This window comes from Pleuronectes platessa, chromosome 10 (genome assembly GCF_947347685.1).
Source record: "Pleuronectes platessa chromosome 10, fPlePla1.1, whole genome shotgun sequence".
In the NCBI taxonomy this organism is placed as follows: Eukaryota; Metazoa; Chordata; class Actinopteri; order Pleuronectiformes; family Pleuronectidae; genus Pleuronectes; species Pleuronectes platessa.
Genome location: NC_070635.1, coordinates 10,766,589 through 10,785,324, shown reverse-complemented (window position 1 = coordinate 10,785,324; position 18,736 = coordinate 10,766,589). Strand labels below are relative to the sequence as shown.

The window sequence follows — 18,736 nt, the reverse complement described above, 5'->3', positions numbered from 1 at the left end:
GAGATACATCGAGCATCTCTCATGTGTTTACACCGGACAGCGGTAGTAAAAGCGCGCAGCCCCGGCTCCGCGCTCCGTGCACACGGGCGACACATGAGTGGGCAAGCACCGTGAGTGCCCGGGCCAGCGTCCAATCAGCTGCGAGCAATGAGATCACTGGCTGGTAGCTTCGGCCAGTGGCGAGCGCCGCTGCCAGGCCGGGAGCCAATGGGAGGCGCGTAAAACATGGGCACGTGAATCTGCGCACATGTTGTCACTCGTAAAGCGGAGAGAGAAGGAGCGAGCTGTGTCACACGGAGGAGCCGCCGGGTGGAGAGCGGATGCTAGGAGACCCGACGATGATCCGGTTCGGACTGAACACTGACGGAGCAGAGTACGGACACAGACGCTTTGTTTAGTGGCAGCTGCTGGTGTTTAATAGCATATTACTGAGGGTGAGTAAATATACGTGTGATTGTACGAGTGTGTGGGGGTGTGTGTGTGTGTTAGCGTGGGTCTGCAACGTTTCCAGAAGTTCACGGTGCAGCCTGAAGGAATTTCCTGCCCAGATAGATCCCGAGACGGATTGCATTTCATCAACACAGCTATATTTCCTCATGGAGCTTTATGCCAACTATTATTATCATTCATTATTATCACTCACTACCTCATAATAACATGCGATTGCTCGGACTTTTAAGATTTCCGCAACATACAATGATAAATCCTACTCCATCTTCGCTCTGATATTTGCTGTGTTGTTTGGTGTCACCGGTTCGATTCCTGACGCCCCCCCGCTGATCCGACCCTTCTCAAGCCTACAGAACATTTTGTATGATATAGTGCAGCGGCTGTGTTGGTGCGCAGACAGGCAGCCCGCACCTGAGACGCAGCCTCGTGGTCCATGCCCATACCTGAGTGAGCAGACATGCACCACCTCACCCTGTACCCCATCCCCATCTCAGTTCCTAGGGCTTGTGGACCTAATCAGAAAAAAAAGAGATTAATTTAATGGAATCGTCTTCCACTTTTAATGCATGAAAACATAGTGACATTTGGTTGTAGAAGGAACCAGGGAAGTCATCCATCAGATACATTCAAAAAATGAAAAGCGCAAACAAGTTTGGTTATATCTTCCTACATGTGAACTCTGAAGTGGTTCATGCTCTTTATTCCATCTATGTGGACACACAATTTTTTTAGACTGTACATGTGATAGTGACACAAGCTGTGTTTGTGTGTGAGGGGGCCGGGTGTCTTCCAGTGATCACGCCCCCCCCCCCCCCCCCCCCTTCCTAATTCCCCCCACTCTTGTGGTGGTGGAATCCGGCCCCGAAAGCAGATTACACAGAGGGAAAGGGAAAAGAGAGGAGAGAAGGCACATGGCCAGAGATGGAGAACGTAAAATGTGAATAAGAGGAAACGGAGAAGGGTTGGTCTGTGGAAGAGGAAAGGAAGAGGAGCACCAGGCTTGTGTGTGTGTGTGTGTGTGTGCATAACAAACAGGATGAGATGAAGGGAGAGCGGAGAGGCATACAGAAACACAGCCGGAGAGGAAAGAGAGAGAGGTTTGTGTGTGAAACCAAGGGGGGCAGAGCAAGCCTGAGACAGAGAGGAGGGGCTAGAGAGAGAAAGAGAGAGCACTGGAGGCCGAGAGATAGAGAGAGAGGGAGGGAGAGAGACGGCCTATTCTGATTTCACTACTCTACGATCTCCCATCCCCCTCACACTTTACTCTCCTCTACAATCTCCTCAATGGGAGCCAGACATGCACTACCATTGTGTGCCTACTGCCTAGCCCCAGTCCCACTCTGCACCATGTTAAACTAGGGCACTGGTATACCCACCATTTTGAGTAATTGAGGGTATTATTGAAGGAAGTAAAGCACCAGGAAATCAGTTCTTTTGCATGATTTCCACTTCTCATCTGTCTCCATGTGACCTGTGTCCTTTTGAGTTTACATTCGATCAGGTTTGACTTGTCATAATAACCCCGTCCCTCTGCTCCTGCCCCACAACAGCAATGCAGTCCCAGGGCAGCACCTCCACCCAGGCCTGCTTCGATTCCCTGAGCTCCAGCGACAGCCTCCCGTTTAGCGACTTGGATCAGGTGGAGGACGACGCGGATGTCTTCCTCACAGACGGCTCCTCCTCGGGAGGGGCTACGGCCAACGGAGACAGGGGGTCAGAAAGCCCAGGGTCCCAGTGGACGTGCGATAGCTTCACAGATAAAGAAGAAGAGGAGGAGTCGTACAGGTTGGAGAGTGGCGGCAAGAAGGAGGACGATACGGGCCCTTCAGGCCAGACCGCGAAATCACACGGCGACCTGCAGTTTTCTCAGAAGGTGAGGGATGGGTCAGGGTGCAGGAAAAAGAAGAATAGATGACAGATCAAGTCCCACCAGAATGGTTTAGATAGAAAGTCCGAACCCAAACTCAGTCTGGATCTGTCTTCTCTCCCTCCCACAGTGTGCTGAGCTGCAGGGTTTTGTCAGGCCCTTGCTGGAGCTGCTGAGTGGCCTGAAGAGGGGTCGATTCGAGCGTGGTAAGCATCCACGCCGCACGACACCACCTTCAGATAAGCATGTGTGCAGACTGGTAACTCAAGATGCTGAGTGCATGGTTCGAGAGGTCTGAGCAGTCTCCACCATGTAATAGGGAGTTTTTCTGCTTATTGATGCAGTCCAAAGTGCAGCATGTGTGAAGCGACAGTCTTGGGGCTGAACCATCAGCTCACGAGAGGTTACTAATCTCCCAAGAGAAAGTGTTGTGTGTGCATGTGTGTGAGCCTGTGCGTGTGTCAACATGTGCACGGATTTTCCACGACGCAAAGGTGTAAACGTCTGACTGGAGGAATTTGTCTTTGATTGACAGGTTTGAGTACTTTCCAGCAGAGTGTTGCTATGGATCGAATCCAGAGGATTGTCGGGGTTCTACAGAGACCAAACAGCGGGTGAGATATCATTCACATTGTCCCACATCCAGCCTCAGTGTTTAATCGGTGACTCCTCCTCGCCTGTGAATAATTAGACACAACATCTTAATGATTATTAAATTGTAGTTATAACTAGAGGGGAGGATCATTATAGAGATGTCTTTCAAGCCTCATCTCCTGTTCAATGTTTTATTTAACAGTCCTTAGGGTGGGTAGAGTTACAGCATTCACATCCATGGCAGAGCAACACTGCAGTTTAGAGGACGTGTAACCAAGATCTATATACAGGATTGTTAGCATCCAGATGTTTTATCATGAAGTGCACAATTTCATCACCTTCTGTTCCCTCAATTTACGTTTATGTCTCCTCTTTTCTTCTATTTTTAGTGAGAAGTACCTGAACACTCTGCTCAAGGTGGAGATGATGCTAAAGCTTTGGTTTCCTCAGATCTCTATCCCGCCGGCCTCCTCAAACTCCAGCGTGGCCACATCCCCTGCCCTCTCCCTCCAAGACTCTTCCAGCTCCACGCCGCCGCATAAGCACAGGGATCAGCTGCATATTCCCGTCAAGGTGAGAACACATGAAACAAGCCACCGCCACCACCACCGCTCTAAGTTTTCAGGTTCTCATGCAAATTACTCTACTGCTTGTTTTTCCAGAAACGCAGACTCAGCTGGACAAGTACATGCACCCCCACGCCTTCCCCGCTGCTTCTCAATTGCCCTCAGGTCAGAACAGAAGAGAAGAGGGTGAAGCGAGATCATGATGAAAGGGACAAACCCTCTGCTCCTCCTCCACCTCCTCCATCATTGGCATCTGATGCAAATCCAATTTCCCCAGATGTGGCCGGTGACAGACAGCTAACTGCGGTCACAAAGGGAAAGGACAATGACAGCGACGACCGAGGCAAGCTATCAAACTACAAAGCAGGTCAAAGCTCTGAGCCGAGTCCGACGTGGGTTCACGTCGCCCCCATCCTGTCCCCACGAAAGGCCCTCCCCTCACATGAGGGCGCAGCGGCGGCGAGTAATGGTGAAAACCAGCCCATCAGTGCCGTTCCCCCATCGAGTAGGAGGGGCAGCCCCGCTAGGCAAAACAAGGCCATCTCTTCATCTAAGCCTTCCAAGCAGCGCAACAACCTGAAGAAGCCAACCCCGTGCCAAAGCCAGCCTGTTGCCGGACAACAGAGTAAGACAGTCGCTGCCTGTCAGGTTCAAAGCCAATCTCTGTTACCCAGGGCGTGCTCCACCCCGGTAAAGACCTGATGCATTTGACACGAAAAGAGTCGGCGGCTTCGATTTTGTAACTTCGAGTTAAAAGCTGCTGTGAGAGGAAGAAGGGAAGAGGCTGAGGGCCTGTCATTAAAGAAAGGAAGGAAAAGTAGGTAAATGATAGATGAAGCACAACCCCTTATCAGGACCGCAACTTCAACAGTTAGTGTAAACAACAAGACGTAATATATTTCAATAAATCAAACCTAGATGATAATAACAATTCCATTATAATCATAAACATGTGCACTATGGTGGTTGTGAGTGAGGGGGATCGGAAAGAGAACCAATCACTTAAAGGTTATTTACAGGTTTTTGAGTAACGACCGATAGGAGAGATTATGAAGATTTGCTGATGAGCAGTTCCTCCTCAGCATGAAAACGAAATACACTAATCTGAGATGTTTCAGAAGGTATCTGACTTGAGGGACAGAAAATAGAAGGCGCTGGCTTCAGCGTTCATAGCAAAAAGCTTCCAGGGTTCAGTTTGATGAGGTAACTCAAGCGATGAGTGAGTAACGTGGCGTCTTATGACACGAGACACATTGACTCTACACTCACTTGTAGATAGAAACCGATGCGTCTGGTTTGTGGAGAGAAAAATGTCATTTGAAAATCTCACAGCTAGCAATGTGAAATATGTACAGAGCGCAGCATTCAACTGTACGTGCGGTGCTTCAGGAGTCATCCAGGAGACAGTGGGGAAAATGATGTCATTAAGTCACGAATGTAATCAGAGAAATGTCTGGGCACTTGGCCGGTGGATCGGCGTGGAAAGGAGCGACATCATGGTGGACAGAAGTTACCTGAACTTTCATGTTCTGCTATGGGTCCAAATGTTTCTGCAAAACTGGCCGATAATCAGGGTCGTGAGAGACTTAACAAAAAAGACCAGCTTGAAGACAAAACAAGGACCACTCAAGGACATATATGACTCTGGAGTCCCACAGTTAATTTATTCATGTGTTGATCCGACACTGTTTTTATTTATTGTTTTTATTTATTTATTGGGCGGCTGAGTATCACCTCCTGTGCACACTCACAGTTTGGCCTAAGGTTTTTTGAGGTGATTGGGAAGATGCTGTTTGTGGGTTTTTTATTGCAATCATGATGAATATGAGAAACATAATTAACTGAAGGAAGTGAAATTTCTTGACCTGGACTATTGGGACTACTGTGCCTTTTTTACCAAATAGGATGTGTTCAGAAAAAAGCAGAAGAGCAATGGGTGCTTTACAGGAAAACATAAAAAGTGTTTTGATTGTTTGCTCTTGTTTCACAAAACGAGTACACACTCGAATCCTGAACACCTACATGTGATCATCCCTCATCGGCAGACACGCACAAAAAATGACACTATCCAAAACTATCCAATATTCTGACATTTACATTCACATTCTATGGTGAATCCATACTTCTCCACCTTCTACACACAAACAGCAGCGGCTGCTACGAGCCTTCATTTGGGGATTTTCTATTGGTTCTGATCGACGGAGGAACAGACTGACCTCCACTTCAAGATGGTGCTTTTGAAAACTTGAAAAAGCTGAAAATATTAATTTAACCCTCTACTGCTCTACTCGACTGCTGCTATTGTTATTCTAATTACACTTCTAATTAAGATTTTTAATAGGAGGCTCTCTCTCTTTATTTGGAAACCTCACAATATTATTATTCATGTATAACGGGGGGGGGGGGGGGGGGGGTAATAATGTGATTGGATTTACCTATAATGGCAAAAATAGTAAATATTTAGACTAAAGTATTTTTAAAATTTTACAAGTGAATCATTTTATGCATTTACATAACAAGAGAGATGAGGAGGAAGGGGGGTATTATCCATGTACCAGATCTCCTCCCTCGAAAAAGCCCCACATGTCAACTCCGAGCCAATGGCAGCCTCCATGCTGCCGATTTGTGTTTTGGCGTGAAGGAGTGTACACACCCTCAGTCGCAGACCCAGGGTCAGACTGTCCTGCCCCATCCCGTTTCACGGTGCGTCAGATGCTGGCTCTCTGTCTGAGGGAGGGGGGGGGGGGGGGGTTCCTTCCACCCAGTTTTTATACGGTTGTGGTTTGAAAGACAAACCATTTGCACTTGTTTAAATTTTTCATCGTTTTTTCATGTATGGGTTTTTCTACTGATGACTGCTCAGAAATAATACGTCTTGTTTATTGTTGCTGCCTTTTCTTCTGCTTCTGCTTCCTCCCGTTCTTTCGTCCCAAATTTTGACGATAGTTCCCCCCCCCAAAACCCCATGTCTCCCCTCCCCCACCCTGCTGCATTCGTCTGCTTTTATCCCTCTCTCCTTCGTCTCCCTCAATCCCATTAGTTTCTCTTTTTTTCTCAGCTAAATCTGTCCGTCTCTCACCCCATTTCTACTTGCTATTATTCTTCTGGCTAATCTTTTTTCAATAATGATGCAAAAGGGCAAAAAATCTTTTAATAAATGACACATTTTTGACAGCTGAACTGTCTGCCGGTATTTTGTGCTTATTTTATTCATATATTTACACGTGTTTTTTCCACATTTCTGTTTTCCTTTAATATTCTGCTATAAAAACACTACATGTAGTGGGGCTTGTTCTGGAGAGCAGCTCACGCTAAACAGATGTGTGACTCAATGGGGTGCAGATTTAGAGACTGTACATTTTGAAGTGAGGAGGGGTGATGGAGGGAGGAAGGAGGGGCGGCAGGGTGTGAGACTACAGCCTTGTTAATCTCACTGGCAGGAGTAGTAGTAGTGGTAGTAGTAGTAGGGGGGGGGGGGATGATCCTCCGACCAGCTGCTACTATACTACACGCAGCCCAAACATTACTGTAGCTCTCCTGTTTGGGTTGGGTGTTGATATTGTGATCACAGTGAGTAAATGAGTAGATGTGTAGAGACGAGCCTGGTGAGTGTGTGTGTGTGTGTAAATGTCTTGAATAACAACACCTCAGTCAGACATGAGCTGCCTCCACCTGATTCTCTGCATACTGACACAGACACAGCAGTCCTTCTGAAACAAAAATGTAAGGGTAAAAGTTCACGTGCAGAATATTGGGAGAAAGCTATACAGTTCAGTCACCAGAGTTTCTAAACAAAACCCAAGGGCTGATTTTACTGAACAGTTCACCATCATAACATAACCAAAGAAGAACTCTAACTTGGGTATGAACATAAATCTCAAACTTGGGTATGAACATAAATATATATAATATATTTCAGATTTTTGCAGCACGAGAAAAAACAAGAAGGAAAAAAAATCGTTAACCGGATCATATTTTCCCCATTTTTGAATGTGAGTATCCTCACGTTATGATCGTAAATAGAATTGGATTCTGGACTGTTAACATAAATGAAACATAAACATAAATCATATTCTGAAGATGTCACAGGGCCAGCAACTAACAACTATTTTCATTAATGAGGTCATTGATTATTTTCTGAATTAACGGATCATTTTATGAAATGTTTAAAAAAATCCTGATGCTAAAAAAACAATACTAAGAAAATGCCCTTCCCAGTGAAATCTTGAAATATTTTGGATGACAGACTAAGACAGCTAAAACACCAAAAATATCCCGTTTACAGTAATTTAAACAAGAAATTAACAATTTGCTGTCCGCTTTTAAATTCATTTCATAGATTTAATTATCATTTCTCAAATTCCTGAATCACTATCTTCACCATTTTCTCTCCTCGCCAGTCTCCCAACCATGGATATTGCATGCGTGCACATGGGCACAGGAGATGGCATATTTTAGGTGGGAGTGGTTTAATTTCTCGCTTTCAGACAGGGGTGAAATCAGCCATGGTACACACACACACACACACACACACACACACACACACACAGTGATAAACACTCATACACACACACGTGGGCCACTCCCCATCACACACTCGGACACACTGACTGGCTGATTTTGTGATGGGCCCGTCTCTGACACACTGACTCTGCTGTGGTACAACAACAGTAACCGCCCTCCCCCTCCCTCCTCCCCTCAGCCTGCCTCCCCCTCAGCCCCCCCTTGTATCCATGCAGTTTTTAGCAGAGACGCTAACCCCCCCTTCTTCTCTTCTTCTTTCTCCTCTGGAGGATGGAAACGAGGGGCAAGAGGAAGAGGACGGGAGGAGGATGTGTGGAGGGCACAGGGAGGAGACCTCACTTCAGCTTCGTGATGCATGAAGGACGTATGCTGATTTTCCCACTTACTTTTTTTTAACACTGATTTCATCTTCTTGTTTGTGTGTTTTTACTCTTTGTGTTCTGCTTTTTGAAGTTTAATACCCCCTCCGCCATCACTGTGTTAACCACATGTCTGCAGTCCGCCCAGTAAAACCCCCTTTATTGCTATTGCATCCCCACCGCCCTCAGTTGTTTTCACTTGTGACTATCCAAAAAGCGTGCGTTGGATTAATTGAGCATGTGTGTCGGTGCATGAAGAGGATTGCACGTAATGAACTTACTGCCCCTCTGATCCCTTGTTGTGTAGGTTTTAGTTGTCCGCATTCCCGTTATTGGTTTTAACAAGTCAATGATTCCAGGATGTCTGTCAAGTTACCTGCTGTATGTGTTGTTGTGTGTAATGAAGTGAATGAGGCTCTTATTAACTTATTCCAAAAATCCCCTCCCCCAGTGGTCTCCAGTAAAACTCACGCGAGGTGAAGCCACACTGTGACTTTACAATTGCACACACACACGCTCGTGTAGTCAGACATGGTGGGAGCAAACACAGACACACGCAAACACACACACACTCTTACTCACCCCAGCCCTCAGGGGGGTTTAGTGCCGACCAGTCCCAAAACAGCCTCGATGCTCATTAAAACTGCACAGTGGGCAGCCCCACAATGGAAATCAGAGCAAGTTTGAAGTCATCTCTGCCTCGGAGGAGCTCACCATGATGACGGGCCCTCGGTCTGCCCACCATCTGTGGTCCCCATCACCGTGACGTGACCAACAGGGGACACGGTAAATACAGAGATACCAGGACTACATTTTCAAGGACACACGTGGATCCCATGACATTGTGTGTGATATTTGGGGCACGCCCGAGCTACAGGCAAATAACATCCTCATCAGCTTCTTTGGCCTAAATGTGTTCTCGGGAGCCTGCCCGTGATGACGCCATTTTACACGCCTGCTCAATTATTAAGTGCAGTGAGTGAAAGGGAATCACCAGATAAAATACACTGACAAGGGGAAATATGCAGCCGCATAAAGGAGGCAGAGTTGGGTTATGAATGAGAGAATAAAAGCTGAAACCTTTAGTAGACAGTTTGAGATTTAGTATTTAGGACTCACACTGAGACATTCACTGAAGTCATGCGTGGAAGTAAAGACAACGACGTCCCCCTGAGATTGTATCTTCCAACATGATTTAGAGCCTGTGTCAGATACAATGAAATAAAACTGGGTCAGCATGATGAAATATATCATAACCACACACTTGATGACTCAAAAAGCTGGATGAGGCAGCACGGGGAGCCTCTCAACTTAAGTCATGAATTATGTTCTTATGTAATATTTATGTGGAAGCATTAATGCACCTTAATACACTCGAGTCGGCTGACATCACATTATAGGAAATATTATACAGCAATCACAAGGAAACATTTGTGAAGGCTCAACAATCTGTGCTTTACAGATTCTGGACGAGGATTTACTGCAGACTAAATGCTTCACATTCCACTGATATAATACATTAATTCATGCAATTCTCACCACACATTGTTTAAGCTGCACAAGCAGGTTGAAGTCAGTGTATTTACCAGTGAGGGCTATGTGTCTGTGTGTGTGTGTGTGTAGTTGTATAGAAATATCTGCGGTATTGTCATATTATCTGCTGAGGTGTCATTACATAACAGTGTTGGCCAGAGAGCGGTTGGCGAGGGGGGTCGGCGCGGCTGTGTGGGTGTGGGTGGGGGGAAGCACATGTGATGTGCCAGTGAGGAGGCAGCGGGGTGGGTCAATCTGAGTCTGTGTGTGTGTGTGTGTGTACTCATTTTTGTTGCTTCTTTAGGACCTTTTCCAGCATAAACCCTGATTTTGTCAGGACTAGCAGACCTAATGGGGACCAGGCTTTGGTCCTAATGGAAGTCAATGCAAGGTCCTAAAAAGGATAGCTTCCCAAACCTCTGTGTGTGTGTGTGTGTGTGTGTGTGTGTGTGTGTGTGTGTGTGTGTGTGTGTGTGTGTGTGTGTGTGTGTGTGATATTTCCTGCTGATCATTTGATTACAACCAGATAAAGGCAGTATCAGCCTAAATGTCGTTTAAATATTAAATTGTTTTGTTATTCCTTAATTATTAACCTTACAAATAACTCATATTGGGCTGAGACAATCAATTAATCAGTTTGTTGATCAACAAAAATCAACAATACAACCACTTTGACAATCTTTTCTTCGCCTTTGCATAAAGACCAAACCTTTGGTGACTGACCAAAAGTTGAAAAACACAAAATGTTAATGTCGTGAGTTTTGTTTTTTATTGGTGAAAAGAATCATTCAAAAATAAATGACAAATTCGTTTCTGTGTTATGATTTTACACTTGCAGCAGAGGGGTCACAGAGAGGTCACAGAGGGAACTGGATCCAAGTTGTGTTTCTAAACACAAAGAGGCTTGTGGTGGTGGAAGACTCACAGCGTTGACAAAAGCAAATATATGATGATCAAATGTCTCTCTATTATTCTGTGGTGTTCTTAGGAGTCTTCCTCTGAGTTACTAGATACTGAAATATTGTGCGAACCACATTAGAGCACAGTCTGGTTATTCAGATAAACAGGGCCGTAGGGAACTTATTAACCTGAATGTAAACAACTTGAGTGGTGGGTGAGTGAGTGGGTGAGTGAAAGCCAGAAGGTAAATTGTGACTAATGGATCCTTGATGAATCAGCATATGAAGGGTGGTGTTGATGATGGGGTTGTGCGGTTCAGTATAAGTTAGTTAAATACGGTCGAAGGGAGAACCTGTCTGGTAAACTCGAAACTGTTTATCCTTGTGGTTACACACAACATGAACAGTGTGAGTGAAAGCGTGGACGTTGGTAAAGTGAGTGGGGGGGTGAAGGGTGATCTGACAGACGGGTCTAGCCTCAGGCTCACTATGCATTCATGCTCACACTATTACAACTGCGCTGCGTTGACCCACATCACGCAACGATAGAGAAAAAAAAACGTGTGGGGGGGCTTACAGGGGAAGGAAATGGAGATCACCTGATTATCCCCATGTTTGCAGCAGGGCACTGGGTTCGTTGTGACTACTTAGGCAAGAGCTGGACAGCGTTTCTCTCTAGTGACAAAAAGGAGATTATAGTGTTGTGATTTAAGCCACGAGTTAAGCCATCACTTTAGAGGAGGCAACTGGAAATGGAAAATAACCAATTTTTGTGAGAGTTAAACTGTTCACTTACTGATTTATAATTGGAAGTTTTATTTATTGATCAACTACAAGATAGAGCCCCCCCCCCTAAAAAACTAAAAAAAAATACATTTGTTGAAACTTAAAAAACAACAGCAAAGGATAGTAATTTGAAGAGAAATTCAAAATATTTTTTTTGTGTAAGCTCTTTATCTTTTGAGGTTTAAAACATTCTGACTTAACAAAAAAACAATATAACAATATTTTGGAGATCAGATATTCAGCCTAGAAAATACAAGAAGTGTTTTGTGGACACATGTAATCTGATCCACTATGAGTCTATTATGGAACAATGTTACCCAAAACTGACTTCATCATTTCAGCAGGACAATTGGACCAAATTTGCATTATAAATGCGTATGAAATATTTATAATCAATTATAGTCATTTTTACATATAAACTTGAGCTTAAGCGTAATTGAGTTTTTTTAACTTGAAAATGTAAGTTAACTCTAGTCCTTGGGCAGTAGGTCTGACAACAATTAAAGTTGTATTGCCTACTACTGTTGTGTACATTTATTTCATTACATTTATTGAACCTTTTTCGGGGGTCCTGGAAACATTTTGGCGTCTTTTCGCAACTTGCTGCGTGCTTCTGTATTTGCATGTCAGCATTTGTTATGATTTTTTGCAGAACATATTGTTTCCTTTGTTTGCATGTTTTTTTATTGTTTGCATGTTGTTTTCTTAATTTGCATCTGTTTTGAATGTTTGCATATGTTTTCTTAATTTGCAGTGTACTGGGCTCTCTGGGCCACCATACCAAGACATTAAAAGTGCACTTCAAACATCTCTGATTTACTCTCCAACAAAACACCGAACTAAGAAGAAGTACATAACTTCAAATAAGAAAGAGAAGAACGTCAAATGCAAAAGATTAAATACAACGTCTCTCTGTAAAACTATGTTCTCTGTAAAAGACTTCTCATCTTTTACATTGAGGGATACATTAGTCCGCTTCCGTCGGACGCCGCTAGGTGGAAGCTATGGGTGGAACCACCGAACAGAAATTCTGCCGAAGAAGACTCTGTTTCCGGTTCCGGGTCGTGGCTGTGAAACGTCGTGTGGACGGCGCCACTTTCAGCAGAAAGTTTCTCAGATAACTTGGCGGTTGGGCTGGATTACGACTCACAGACTTGATCATATCTTTTGGACTGTTACCACAAAAGTGGCCTGACCGAGGATAAAGGCAAACAGTGAGGTTTGTATCTTTCTCTGAGCCGCTATCCGTCGGTGTTGTTAGCTGGCCGATAGCAGCATGCTAACGCTAATTAGCGCTCTGCCGGGGAGTTGTTACGCATGTAATTCATTTAAGCTCGTGTGTTTCGACTGGTTAATAATTGTGTCAACTAGTCTAACATTGAACAGACGGTTTTTACCTTTAGTCTGAGTATGCGTGTAAGAGTTAATATCATCTGAACGTGCATGTTGTGTAGCGGTTGTTTAGTGGGTTGTGTTTGCTTTAGTCCACGGGGACTGATAATCTTGTCAAAACTATTTATTAGTTTTCAACATCAAACAAAAAGCGGAAACCAATAAGCAGATGTATTTATGAAATAGCTAAAAGGTGCAAGAAGTCACGCATCACTGTCCCCGCAATTAAGTGCAGACCACATAATGAAAATTGCATGTATGTTATATGTCGTTAACTCTGTGTTGTTTTTGTTGTTGTGCAGGATCAGAGGATGTCTCTTCCTAAGCGAGAGGTGGAGGAGCTGAGACCATGGGTGGAGCGCACTGTGAAGAAAGTGCTCGGCTTCTCAGAGCCCACTGTGGTCACTGCAGCTTTACACTGTGTTGGAAAGGGGCTGGACAAAAGGAAGACCATAGGTAACTGTTCTAACTATTTGAATCCTGCTATTTTTCATCTACATAAAGTCTTGCGAATTTCACACATTAGACATTCTGAGTCGGATTTCCTTCTAATGTGGATAAACGTCAGCTACACAAAAAACAATGTGTCCTCTTGACTGTGCAGTCAAAGCTAAAGACTCCAATGCCTTTAAGGTACATCATATAGGTATGACCCTCATAATGTTATGAATTGTAATGTCATCAGTTTTTGCAGATTTCTTTTATGATCAACGAGCCCATTTGTCAACTTATAGTTTCCTTATAGCTTCGATACGGTCAGGGTCACATGAGTGATGAGCAGATAATTGTATGTATTGTAATCACAGTGATTGTGTTTTTTCTGTGCCACATAAAGGCATTCTAAAAATGATCAAACGATACTGGCGTTGTTTGAATTAATTAACATTTGTTTCTCCCACAGACCAGCTGCGTCCTTTCCTCGATGACTCTGCGGGGGGTTTCGTGGAGCGTCTTTTTGAAGCGCTGGAGGAGAGTCGCAGCGCCCGCGGCAGCAAAGGATCCGGAGAAAAGAACCGCAAGAGAGACCTTAAGGTACACAAACACCAGAGGAGGCTTTTATACTTGATTTCAACTATAAAGTGGAAACTGGGTTTCATGTTTACACATACGTTTCTGAAACAAGATAGTTGAAGAAGAAAAAGCTTAAGATAATTGGGCAAGTTCTCCAAGTGTTAACACCCTGTCTTTTTTCTCAGGTAATTTAATTGATCGCTGCTTCTGTTTTGATTGTCTCAGGATGTGTTTGGGGATGAAACTGAGCCGGGTTCCAAGCGAGAACCTCAGAACGCAGGAGATGGGACAGTGGCAAAGCGAAAACGGGTCCCTCGGTTCGAGGAGGTGGAAGAGCGTGAGGTCATCCCTGCACCTCCATCTGAGAGCTCTACTATGCTCACCAAATTGCAGGTATGATAGTCCACTCTCCACAGTTATGTCATAATAAGTTATTTTGTAGCATCAGAATCAGAAGGTATTTATTGCATTATAATATTTGTACCCGTACCCAAACTTTCTCAAATAGATTAAACAGATGATGGAAGCAGCCACAAAACAGATCAAAGAGAAAAAGAAACAACTGAATTTTTCATCTCCAGCTCCTCCTCCACAGGTAAGACATTTTCCCCATGAAAACTCAGATTTTTCTCAGTATCGGGCATTTCAGATAGTTTATAAAGTATTAAGCTGTTCTTATTACTCCCTGATTTTAGATGTTTACCCTTGCTACACCACAAATGGAAGCCTCCACAGTATCACGGCTTCTCAGCACCAATGCTGCTGCAGGTGGTGGTGGTGCGTCATCCATCGGCCCCTCCCAGGCTGCCAGCTTTATGAATGATGCTATCGAGAAGGCCCGCAAGGCTGCTGAGCTACAGGCCCGCATCCAGTCCCAGTTGGCCCTGAAACCTGGTATCCTCGGAGCATTGGGAAACACTGGGCCTCACAACCTAGTGGCACTAGCTAATCTACACGCCATGGGAATTGCTCCACCGTAAGTAGAATCTAAGGAGAGCTGGCAAAAGTAAATTTTTGTACTTAACTTGATGTGGCAGATTGAAAACAGACAGCTTTTCCTGTGGGCTCCTTTTATTATAGGAAAGTGGAAATCAAGGAGGTGAATAAGCCAACACCTCTTATCCTGGATGATTTGGGAAGAACTGTGGATGCAAGTGGCAAAGAGGTTGAACTCACACATCGCATGCCCACACTAAAAGGTAAGAATACAGAGGATAATTAGACAAACAGTCTTAATTTCTTGTTTGGGTGTTTCTAAATAAATTCCCCTCTCAATGTTCAGCTAACATTCGAGCTGTAAAGAGAGAGCAGTTCCGTCAGCAGCTGAAGGAGAAGCCTGGTGAAGACATTGAGTCCACGTCCTATTTCGACCAACGTGTTTTAATAACACCAGCTCAACGCCCTCGCAGGGGTTTCAAATTCCATGACCAGGGGCGCTTCGAAAAGATTGCTCAGAGAATTAGAACTAAGGTTTGTTTTTTAATTCTCTAATATTTTCATTGTCAGCAGTTGTCTGCTCTGAGCCTATTATGAATAGAGTACTTTGCAGTAATGGTTCACCCAACTTGACTTGTGACCCTCCTGTGCTGATGTGTACCTCAACCAGGCCCAGTTGGAAAGGTTGCAGTTGGAGATTGCCCAGGCAGCAAAGAAGACAGGAATCCATGCGTCCACCAAGCTCGCCCTGATTGCACCCAGGAAGGAGATTGGAGAAAAGGAGGTGCCCAACATTGAGTGGTGGGACTCTTTCATCCTGCCCAGCAACGTAGACTTGTAAGAAACCACAGCCATTTCAAGCTTAAAGGCAGTATGATTTTAGGTTGAATGTAAAAACTGTGCCAAGCACAAATAATTAAACCGTTTGTACTTAATTTAGTTTACTGACATGTCTTTCTTCTTAATCTTTTGCAGAGGCACCGAAACAAAATTTGAACAGCTGGAGTTATTTGGTGTTACCAACCTTGTAGAGCATCCTGCACAAATTAACGCCCCAGGTAAGTGTAGAGGAGATTTAATGTGAGCTGTGAACTTTTTTAACTTATGTTTCATATTATCATTATGAAGTAAAGCAAAAATTGGTTTCTTAATGGTATTTATTTGATTATTAAAATACTAGTTTGCTGGAATTATTAAAGAATTTCTATGTGTGGGGGTTCACAGTTGACACAGATAAGGCAGTCACGCTTGGTGTGTACCTGACAAAGAAAGAACAGAAGAAATTGAGACGACAGACGCGGAGGGAGGGCCAAAAAGAAGTTCAAGAGAAGGTCCGTCTGGGTCTCATGCCTCCACCAGAACCAAAAGGTACCTACACAAACCTGCAGTCACAATTTGGTGCAGTGCAAGATTAAACAGAATGCAGCTGATGATTGTTTTTCATTTCCACAGTGCGCATCTCCAACCTAATGAGAGTGCTGGGGACGGAGGCAGTTCAGGACCCGACAAAAGTAGAGGCCCACGTCAGAGCACAGATGGCCAAGAGACAGAAGTTAGTAACACAATAGACCCTCCTTCATTATCTTCTTGTATCTTGCAGTCATGGAGAATCACATATCATATTAAAGAAGAATAAAAGCCACCCTAAAGGTTTTTCTAATTGTGCTCCCCTCCCTTCAGGGCTCACGAAGACGCCAATGCCGCTCGCAAACTCACAGCAGGGCAGAGGAAAGAGAAGAAGGTCAAGAAGTTAAAAGAAGACCTTACTAATGGGGTTCACATTGCAGTGTACAGGTGTGTATTTGTGGGAAGAGATCAAACACTGTATTGCAAATACATATATATTGCAGCGTTTGTGTGTTGAATCATGGAAGTGTGTGTTAATTGTTGTACCTTTCCATACAGGATCCGTTACCTGCAAAGTACTTCTAAGAAGTTTAAAGTGGAGAAAAATGCCATACAGCTGTACCTGACAGGCACAGTAGTCCTGCACAGAGATGTCAACCTTGTTGTAGTGGAGGGAGGTAAGGAAAACCTGTTAATGACACGCCACAGGGATGTGTTTTTTGCCAGTTGGACCAGTGCTTTGTAAAATAAATATGTATTGCCTTGAAGGAAAACTTTTTGGTGTGACATTAGATGATCAATGATCAATGATCATTCCATTTTCTCCCAGCTCAGTACATGGTTGATCCTGCACTTTTTTTTTTTATAAACTTCATTATTTATTCCCAATTTACCCCAAAAGGTTGAAATGTTGTCTGATATGTTGTTTATCTCACATATATTGAAATGGCTTATGTGTCTGTTTCTAGTGGACAAGTTATTAAGAGGACTAATGTAAAATATCAAATATAATTTTATTGTCCCATAGGGATATTTGTCTTGGGCGAAAATGCTACAGCAGCTGCAGATATCAACATATTACAATCAACGTCAATAAACAGTACACAAAGACATATCAAGCAAGACCCATAATAGAAAGGCAGAATAAAAGTTAATTAAATATTGCACTTGCCCTACCACAGTTAAGAGGATAAATAATATTGTCACCATTTAACGAACATTTTCCATTCAAGTTACACCTTGAAGAAAATTAAGTTATAGAAAAATCAATCTCATAATTGATGTATTGTGCTTTTGGACTTTCACTCTGTTTAGGCCCCAAATCCCAGAAAAAGTTCAAGAAGCTGATGATGCACAGAATCAAATGGCAGGAACACAACAGTAAAAGAGATGGTAAGTTGTCTCTGGAGTCTTCTATCCCAGTTATCATGTGTTTGAGATTATTTAACCGATACCAATCTCCTCATTCTTTATTAGATCCTGATGGTGACGAGGAGGCCAGGAGAAATAACAAGTGTTGGTTGATTTGGGAGGCAAGTTTCTTTCATTCTATTTTATTGAAATTAAAAAAAGATTAAGTTTTAAATTATGTCGTTTTAATTTTTTTTGTAATCTGATTTAAATCTAATTCCTATTGGTTCTTCAGGGAACAGCCAAAGAGCGCAGTTTTGGAGACATGAAGTTCAAGCAGTGTCCCACGGAGAATATGGCCAGAGAGCACTTCAAGAAGCACCGCACAGAACAGTATTGGGACGTGGCCCTCAGCCAGAGTGTGCTGGAAACCTCGGACGACTGAAACCTGCACGGAGCTTCAGTCCACACGCCCCCTCCCAGACCTACAGCCTCTGAGTCAGGAGAGCCACACTGCTGACCAGCTGCTTTCATCTGCCCAGCCTACAAACCTAATTCAGAGACTTGAACATAGAAAAGCAGGAAGAATAATCCTGTGTAGGTCTTTAGGAGGATGTGTGACAGATGAGTGTGTATGTGTAGGAGAGTGTGTATGCCTGCATCATCAGTCTTTACCCGTAGGCACCTCAATCAGATCTTGTTATCTATTATAGATTAACAGGATCCAAGGCTATATATGAGGATGAGGCACTGTCAGACTATATCACGATTTATTTTCTTTGTGATGAATCCCCCACATGTCCACCGATGTTAATCCCTGTGAGTGAATCCGTTGAATATATCGCCTTCATCAGTGAGTGACTGCTGCTGTGCTAACACGTGTACAGTAAACCTGGAAGCACTGGAGGCACCAGGTTCAGGACTGACTTGTGTTACAGCTACATTTCACAAAATAAAAAATCTCCACAAAGCATTTTTTTTTCTTCTTTTGGATAAAAGATTAAGTCTTTGACTCACCACTAGCGATATTGCTCTGTAATATTACAGTCAAAGCCTTAAATAAACAACTAAATGTAACCAACTCGTGTGCGTGTTTTTGTGTTGGTCGTGTTAAACGCCCCT

General features: G+C 43.8%; 2 protein-coding genes across 2 annotated transcripts; both read left to right on the top strand.

Annotated features, from left to right (window-relative positions):
* Positions 1 to 277: 277 nt before the first annotated feature.
* Positions 278 to 5,868, top strand: LOC128449634 (uncharacterized). The gene is made up of 6 exons (XM_053432906.1): positions 278 to 434; positions 2,001 to 2,323; positions 2,448 to 2,523; positions 2,853 to 2,931; positions 3,301 to 3,484; positions 3,574 to 5,868. The coding sequence occupies exons 2-6, from the start codon at positions 2,003 to 2,005 to the stop codon at positions 4,177 to 4,179; spliced, it is 1,266 nt and encodes a 421-aa protein (XP_053288881.1). The 5' UTR covers positions 278 to 434; positions 2,001 to 2,002; the 3' UTR covers positions 4,180 to 5,868.
* A 6,747-nt stretch (positions 5,869 to 12,615) lies between these two features.
* On the top strand, positions 12,616 to 18,691 carry prpf3 (PRP3 pre-mRNA processing factor 3 homolog (yeast)). The gene is made up of 17 exons (XM_053432183.1): positions 12,616 to 12,797; positions 13,273 to 13,426; positions 13,872 to 14,002; positions 14,207 to 14,374; positions 14,490 to 14,576; positions 14,677 to 14,957; positions 15,062 to 15,180; positions 15,264 to 15,451; positions 15,588 to 15,754; positions 15,893 to 15,975; positions 16,142 to 16,285; positions 16,370 to 16,469; positions 16,598 to 16,711; positions 16,823 to 16,941; positions 17,579 to 17,656; positions 17,741 to 17,796; positions 17,910 to 18,691. The coding sequence occupies exons 2-17, from the start codon at positions 13,282 to 13,284 to the stop codon at positions 18,057 to 18,059; spliced, it is 2,130 nt and encodes a 709-aa protein (XP_053288158.1). The 5' UTR covers positions 12,616 to 12,797; positions 13,273 to 13,281; the 3' UTR covers positions 18,060 to 18,691.
* Positions 18,692 to 18,736: the final 45 nt, after the last annotated feature.

What these genes read in the sequence shown, in the direction of transcription:
- LOC128449634 (XM_053432906.1), top strand. Translation starts at nt 2,003, where the DNA reads ATGCAGTCCCAGGGCAGCACCTCCACCCAGGCCTGCTTCGATTCCCTG. An exon ending in ACCTGCAGTTTTCTCAGAAG is followed by an intron (nt 2,324 to 2,447) that starts GTGAGGGATGGG and finishes TCCCTCCCACAG; the next exon opens with TGTGCTGAGCTGCAGGGTTT. An exon ending in GAGGGGTCGATTCGAGCGTG is followed by an intron (nt 2,524 to 2,852) that starts GTAAGCATCCAC and finishes TTTGATTGACAG; the next exon opens with GTTTGAGTACTTTCCAGCAG.
- prpf3 (XM_053432183.1), top strand. Translation starts at nt 13,282, where the DNA reads ATGTCTCTTCCTAAGCGAGAGGTGGAGGAGCTGAGACCATGGGTGGAG. An exon ending in CTCCAGCTCCTCCTCCACAG is followed by an intron (nt 14,577 to 14,676) that starts GTAAGACATTTT and finishes CCCTGATTTTAG; the next exon opens with ATGTTTACCCTTGCTACACC. An exon ending in ACACAACAGTAAAAGAGATG is followed by an intron (nt 17,657 to 17,740) that starts GTAAGTTGTCTC and finishes ATTCTTTATTAG; the next exon opens with ATCCTGATGGTGACGAGGAG.